Below are 8,216 nucleotides of genomic sequence, written 5' to 3'. Positions count from 1 at the left end.
CTTGTAAAATTAATGTAAAAGTATATGATTTCGTCATAATTTACAATTTTATTCCTTATTTCATTTTTTACGACTTTCCAGTTAAATATTTTTATATTATTAAAAATTTGAAAAATTATTTAAACTATTAATATTCAAAGTTATATGCTATTTTAATTACATAAATATAAGAGTTATTTTGCTAGAAGTTTGTCAAAATATAATATTTAAACACATAAATACGTCTGTGAATAATGATTTTCGATATTTTCTTATTTTTTGAGGAACTACAGTTATTTGATTCCATCTATGACCGATATTTGTCTATTTTTGTGTATAATGTTTGGCATTTTTTTTCAATTATTTGGAAAACTATTAAGATATTCAAACCATAACTTTTCAACTGCAGCATCTTGACAAAATTTACTATCAACATTTAACCATACCGTCTATGATCGAAACAATCCTTCTGGTCAAAATCATATGAAGAGATTAAAAACTTACGAACTCTCAATATAAACCGACTTCTAGTTAAAAATGTGTTAAAGTATTTTAATTTGTTAATGTAATGCTCACAACAGCTATACCTCATTCAACTTACAAGTACACCAGTGCCGTTACTAATCGCTTTACGATCATCATTATCACTAGTTTTCGTGTAAATTATAATTTATTTTATTTTACGTCGTATTCAGTTGTTTCTTGAAAAAAACAATATCGTAAAAATACATAAAATTATGAGTGACAGCGTCACCGACAACCGATAGTGGGAATACCATGCGCAGACGCGACCAGTTTTCGTCCGTCGCCTGGTTTACTCTTAATTTGAATAGAGTCTAGTTTAAATTAATTTAATACAATATAAATAAATGAATATAATTTTTTCCTTCGCATGTAACAAATTATTATTGATCGTTAATTATTCAAAAATAATAACTTTAAACTTAAAACAAAAAAATAAACTAACTGATTTTTTTACATAATACAATATAAATAAATTCATATTTAAATTATTCCAGTTACATTATAATTCGTATTTAAACTTTTTTACAATAATAAATTTATTTATTTTATTGACAATATTTTCACATCTGAAGGTAGGTGAAATTGAATAGCGCAATAAGTATATTGATCGTAAAATAAATGAAGCGAAATTGGTACATTGACCATAAACAGTAAATTATTTTTAGGCGCAATTGGTCCAAGCGCGTTGTAAACTTTACTAACAACTATCGAGTAATTTTATCGAATATGGATCCAGAGACATATAATATTCATAAACTGAAGAAGTATGTAAAAATATAAATTTGTTTTCAACATTAATTTTGTCGTTTTTTACATCTACGAAATATATAATCTAATATTCGGTAGAGTTATGTTTAATTAATTACCAAAGTTGCTTGTGAGGGAAGATTTCAACATAATAATAGTATAATTCTGACTTGTAAACCTGATATTTTATAGGTTAATTGGCCAACCATTATGATAAACAGAGAAAAATTATTTTCTCCGGAAATACTAGAGTGTTTGTGTGAATGTTTTTATGCTTTACTAAAATTAAGTACTACCTAAGATTAGACGAACGTGGTTATTAATTCAATATTTATATCAGTAAAAAATCGGTACTCAATTTAAAAAAGTTTAATGTAATTGCATAAAATAATTACTATTGAAAAAGCAATATATATATATATGTTTAAAATGAAATATTTATCATATAATCGTTACTTCCATAATTTTTCTGAAACATAATACTTTATTATAAATCAATTATTTTATTAAAATACGTTTATTTCTATTTAGTTAATTTTAAAGTATTTTTCAGGAGTATTTAATTACATATTTTACCTTCTAGTTCATATATTTTGTCATCTTGATTTTTAAACGTAAACTTATATGATTTTATTTATCAGCTGATGCTCGAATGGTCCGTAAAATAACTTTTTGCAAAAATCTTATACAGCAATGATTTTAAATAATACAAAAATTAACCATTCACTTCGTGTTATGTTAATTATAATGAAATATTAATTTTTTCACAACAGAGATTTATAAATTGACTATTTATTGGTGTTTGATAACTTGATATTTGTAATAAAATAATAATACATTGTCGATAATTTGAAATAGTCATGTCTACCCACTGGTTATCTTAAATGTAATTAACTTATCTTACGAGTTTTAATATTTTTTTTCATTAATAATAGGTTTAGTTATTAATGTAATTACTTATTTTATTAATAATCAACTTTGTTGTATTATACTCATGTAAAAATCGTGCGTATAATTTATTCGAATGTTAATGTAATTGGAAATAGCAAAAGTCTTATTATTTTGTGGTGTTTAATAATAATGTTTTATATGAACATCTAGCCAGTGTTAAGTATTTTTACGACTAAAAATTCATCTATGAGCAAAAAAATGATATACATTTTAGCTAGATAAATACTAGGCAAATTATTATTAAATATATATTTATTTAATTTTTAAAAAACCAACATTTTTCTATGTTTATATAAGAAATTTTAAGCGCTTAAGTATAAACATATATTAACACATTGATGGACATTACTGCTATAGCAGTAATATGAAATTGTTATGTGGTGTGGCGTTACTGCTATAGCAGTGATATTTTCAATTGTATCAAATGATAGAGGACATTAAACTGCCATATTGGGTTGCTTTAGATATTGGGACACTGAAATATTTCAAGGGAAATTTTACAAATTAATAATACATGTTCTATTTTAAGATTTTTGGTATATTTGTTCATTTGTGCGTTATTATAGGTGGTATTGGACATTTAAAAAATTTATAAGTGTCCGTCAATACAAAATAAATAATATAAATAAATAAATAAATAAATTATAGTAATAATAAACCATATTTGAGAATTTTATTTCAAAACACTTATAAGTACCAATATATGTTTTAGTATAATATAACGATACATCGTTTTGGGTAACCAAAAAATGTAAATATTTCAAAGTAGTAATACTTTTATACATATCCCATGAGATTGCTAAAAACTAGCGTTACCGATACACGAGATAAAATAAAATAGAATTATATACACGTGTTCTTTTTATACAGTTATAGGTTTTAACAATTATTATAAAAAGTTACAAAACCAGTTTTATTTATTCGTACCTATGATGGATTACATTATAAACTGAGATATTTACCCTTGGGTTGTTTATAATAATTATTAGTCATAATGATTGCAAATATAATGTATTGTTCCACCTAAAATCCACGTTTTGTTATATTTTTTATATGGTAATTGATACTATGCACGTGATGTCATTACTTACTGTTATAGTAATATAAATGTATAATACGTACCTAGCTATCTGATGCTGGATTATGTTGTTCATAAAAGTTGATTTACAGAGTACAACAAAATTATAGAGCAAAATGTGTGATTATCTACGACTGAACTTTGTATAGTGAGTATATTTACTGAGTCATCGTTCAAAATAATTATAATACGGGGTAGTATTGTTGTAACTGATACAACAGTGATCAGAATTTTATCATCAAATAAGCTTTTATTATACATTATCATTATTGCTCATCGTGTAATAATATTGTACCCATTTGACACTGGTACAGTGCCCAGTGAATAAATATATTGTAAACTTGATTGCAAATAATTTATGGAATGCTGAAACTTCTTTGAACTACCTCGTGATACTATTACACTAATTTAGAGCAAAAATTATTATATCATTCAAAATTCTCCAATCATATTGTGATCGAAAATCTAAAAATTGTTGTGTAAATGGAAAATTAAATCAACGCCCATAAAAATTCTTCTATGTCACGTTTTCCTTAAGAAATTAAATTTTTCCTGTTATTTACTTAGAATAAATGGCAAGTCCAGATAAAACTTAGATTAAATATCCAAGTTTATGAAATTGTGTAGTTCAACTATAAATATTGAAAAATTACATTTCATCATCTTCATTAACAAAGAAAATATTGTGACTATTAATTCATCGTTGGACACTCTACATTATAGTTATAGCCTATAGATATTAATTATGTAATTATAAAAAATAATTGGATTTCAATACATCGTTGACTAATTAAAATTGTTAATTTTTAACCGAACAGGAAAATGCGATTTGTTCATTCTTTTAATAAGTAACCCTGAAATGTAAATCCGGATTTACACACTACGATAAATCGTAACAATTTGATTGAATTTTTACTGTTCAAATTAATTTACAATGTATCAATAATATTATGAATGAATTATATTATGACAATATTAAAATTGTCATTGAAAATTAATTAATCAGAAGGTTTAATCATATTTTAAATGAAGCAGTTCATTTGGTATTTAATTTTATTATTATCTTACTGTATAAACAAAATAATTATAATAATTTTACTCAATATTTAATAAAAATAGTTGATCTGAATGGAACGGTCTACAGAATAGGTGTTATAACAGTTTATTTCAAAATATGATGGAATTAAATTTCAAATAAAATATGTGTTTTCAATGCATACATTTTGAAAATGATATGTTAAGGTCAACATTTTAAGTTATGTCCGAAAATGAATTATTTTAATATTATTTATGGTTAACAGAAATTAACCTTAGAAGTTATTTCGACGGTGTGTTTTTACTATCATAATTTTATTTGAAGTATTTCTAAATTAGTGGGAGGCATGTTAACTTTTATAAAAACTTTACATTATATTATACTTAGATATCTTCTTAAAAAAAAATGTATTATATGGTTTTGTCAATTTTTTTTACGAAATATTCAACTATATTATTAATTTGGACATAAAAATCATAAAATAATAAGAATTTTGATATTTTTTTCTTATCATTCTCAATCATATGAAGTCTCCAGATACATAAAATATACATAATGAATATATTTTAAAATTCACTTTAATATTAATGACAATTACATGCGATTTAATGATAAAAATAATTATAACAGGTTTTGGTAATATTATCACTCTTCGAAAATAATTACAAAACAAAAAAAATCGTATGTATGAATCGAATTTAGTAATATACCATTGTCAATAATTTTTTGGTAAAATATACTATGCACTGTAATTAATTAAGTATAGTAGCATAATCTTCACTTAATTATAACGAGTATAATTTATACACCTAACACGGGATTAATTTTTTTTTTTTATGTAATCATTTAATATCCACAAAGTATAAAAAATTTTATATTTTTTGAAATCAACCTACAAATTAAGATTAGATTTATTTGATGATCTTTATGAAGAATATTGAATTTTATAGCTCAGTATTGTGTAATGATTTTAATATAATCATATGTCTGTAGATCATCGATCTTATTGATTTGCAAATACCGGACACTATATATAGTATAGTATACGTTGTATACCGTATTATCAGTGGTGTACCGGGTCATGAGCAACGGGTCCATGAATTTAGGGAGCCCGTCAAGGAATGTTGAGAACCCAAAAAATCGATCGCTATCGTTACAGCCGTAAATCATTTGCGCATCGTCTGTTTACCTGTGCCAAAATTTCGTACATCGTTTACGCATCACCGTACGATTATCATTTGCGCATTACCTGTTTGACTGCACCAAATTATCGTACATCAAATGCGCATCAATATTTTTAAACAATAGAAAGGTATATAAAAAAAAATAATAATAACTATTGTAATTAAATGTGTTCATTTCAATTAGCAAATTATAGTCATAGTTATAATGTTTAAGGTTAAATATTATAAGTCAGTACTTTGTGTATTGTAATGTCCTATTGTCTTTACAAAATGTAACCGGTTTATTTTACCGGTAGTATGATTACGCCAATGTTTTTGAATGTATTCAAGCTTTTGACGTTCAGGAGCCCGTTGTAAATGATGGATACCACTTGAAATTTCTTTTATCTTGACATATGTTTCTGACTATATTTCTTTCAACGTTTCTATTACCTAAGTATATGAAATTAAATAAATTAAATTTGCTCCGTCAATTAGAGATGTATATGTTCTCCGCGTATTTCTAACACCTTACTTCGGTGTTCATCAATTTTTGTTGAAGCATAGCAATCTTTTTTCGGACACAAATATAATTTCACAACTTTTCAGCGTTTTTCTTTCTGTATAAAAAATATTTTTGGAAAATAGTTGCAGCTTTTCGACGATTTGAATCAACAAATTTTAATTGACTCATACTTAAATATATTCAAAACTCGAAATTACAGTATAATAATAGTATGCACTGGTTATCGAACCGTTCACGACTAATATGTCTCATAAAGTCGTATACGTTTCGACAGCGTCTCACGCGATTTACTAATCTACTATCTAGGTACTTATGCGATAAAAATCAATTGGTCACCCGTACAGTTTAGTTGTTAATCTCATCATGTTATTGCTAACTGATTACCTACACAATATTACTACGATACAAATATATTTTAAAACAGAAATACCTGTACAATATTTGAAAATTGACTAGTAAATTTATAAAGTTAAATAAAGTAAGCTTAAAGTTAGAAAACAACCTAAACCATTGGATATATACACCTTTTTTCAGTTCTATTGTCAAATAATATTGATGCGCAAATGATGGATAACCCAAAAATCGAACAATGCGCAATTTTCTTACGAAAAAGGACAAAATTAACAATAGTGAAGCGCAAACGAAGACCGGCGATCATTGCAAAACTTACAAATACAATTGAAATTTCACGGTCCCTTATCATTTTTATTGGGTTCATTTCGGTGTGGAATACTAATATTGAATTTTTATTTCGTGATAATTGTTAATTTAAGTGATTAGTGCAAAAACCAGAATAGTCCACATTTGAAAACTTGCGTATAAATTGAATTGTTGCACCAAATATATAAAAATATATTAAATATATCAGAAAATAACAACTACTTATCTCAATATGTTTACAAACTTTTTTCAATAGGTAAAAAAAAAAAAATTGGGATTTTTTATATAGCGCTTTTAGAATCATTTACTATACAGCACGTGTTTAATAATAATTAAAAATAAGGAATATAGGTCTAAAAATATTTAAGCACGCCGAAATTGCTACGCCATGATGTCCGGTTCCCTCGGCGAATACATTGTTTTGGTCGTACTACGCAAACCTATGTCCATTATTTTAATTTCTGGTAAGTTTAATACAACTTAACTATGTTATTTACCTTGTTGATTTAATACGGTCCTAATGTAATAAAGTACAGTAATAAAATAAGTATATCAATATTTACATTACGAATCTATACTAAAACCAATCATATGAGAAAATACTTATGATAAAGAGTAAAAAAATAGCAGGTTCTAAATCAAAGGGACAAAAGAATATTATAATAGCTGATAAATTATTTAGTTAATACATCCTCTGATCCATCGCGGTTATATTCATTAAATCAAGGTGTAATTTTACTTACCTTGTTTATATTATTTTAATATTCGCAGTATAATTTTTATAACGACCGATTGTTATGCAAAATGTCGTGGCTACTATTTATTATATTAATACATTTTTAGTTACATCGCTGGCAACGAACAAACAAATTCTGTTGTAAAATATTTTATACTAAAATTAATCACAGTCATATTGAGTGAACATCAACTTTCTCGTGTTTTAATAAAAATTTTACAATTTTAAATTTTCGTTCCAGATTTTTGTTTAAACAACGCTGTTGATCAGTGGTATCAAGACTTTTGCTCAAGATTGTAATAGAAAAAATCATTTTCATTGTATTTTCATTATCATTTGTCATAAATACAAATTTATTATTATTGACTATGAATATTGATTTTATTAATGTATAAAAATAAACGGTCTAATAATATTTAGAAAGTTGGATTAAAGGTATAATAGGTTCTAATGTAAAAATATAAATATAAAATATATATATTCATATATAATATATGAAGAAATGTATATAAAAAAATTGTATCAACGGGCCTAGATGATCGTAGTACCACCATTGTGTATATTCACTGAAAGCTGTATCATCTCAAATATTCTTATATTATTATTAAAATCCTTAATTTTACAGTTACTTAGGAACAAATATTTTTATATAACCAACATTACAGGTGTTTTAAGCAAAAATGATTTTTTCTTTTAGCTAAAAAAAGAAAAAGATTCCTAATCTAACATAAACCAATGAAACACAATCTCGTAATGGAATATTGTTAATACGTTACATTGTAATAAATTACATTTTTATTTTTGTTTGTAATATC

General features: G+C 25.1%; 1 protein-coding gene across 1 annotated transcript in view; it reads left to right on the top strand.

Annotated features, from left to right (window-relative positions):
• LOC112682175 overlaps positions 1 to 5,444 on the top strand; it is an 85,535-nt gene extending 80,091 nt beyond the window's left edge. Inside the window, exon 3 of the mRNA XM_025552695.1 lies at positions 5,310 to 5,444. Coding sequence (XP_025408480.1) covers positions 5,310 to 5,444 — 135 coding nt within the window. The remainder of the gene's footprint in view (positions 1 to 5,309) is intronic.
• The last annotated feature ends 2,772 nt before the right edge of the window (positions 5,445 to 8,216 follow it).

This window comes from Sipha flava, unplaced genomic scaffold (genome assembly GCF_003268045.1).
Source record: "Sipha flava isolate LNK unplaced genomic scaffold, YSA_version1 1_pilon_pilon, whole genome shotgun sequence".
NCBI lineage: Eukaryota > Metazoa > Arthropoda > Insecta > Hemiptera > Aphididae > Sipha > Sipha flava.
This window is presented reverse-complemented; position numbering and strand designations above follow the sequence as displayed.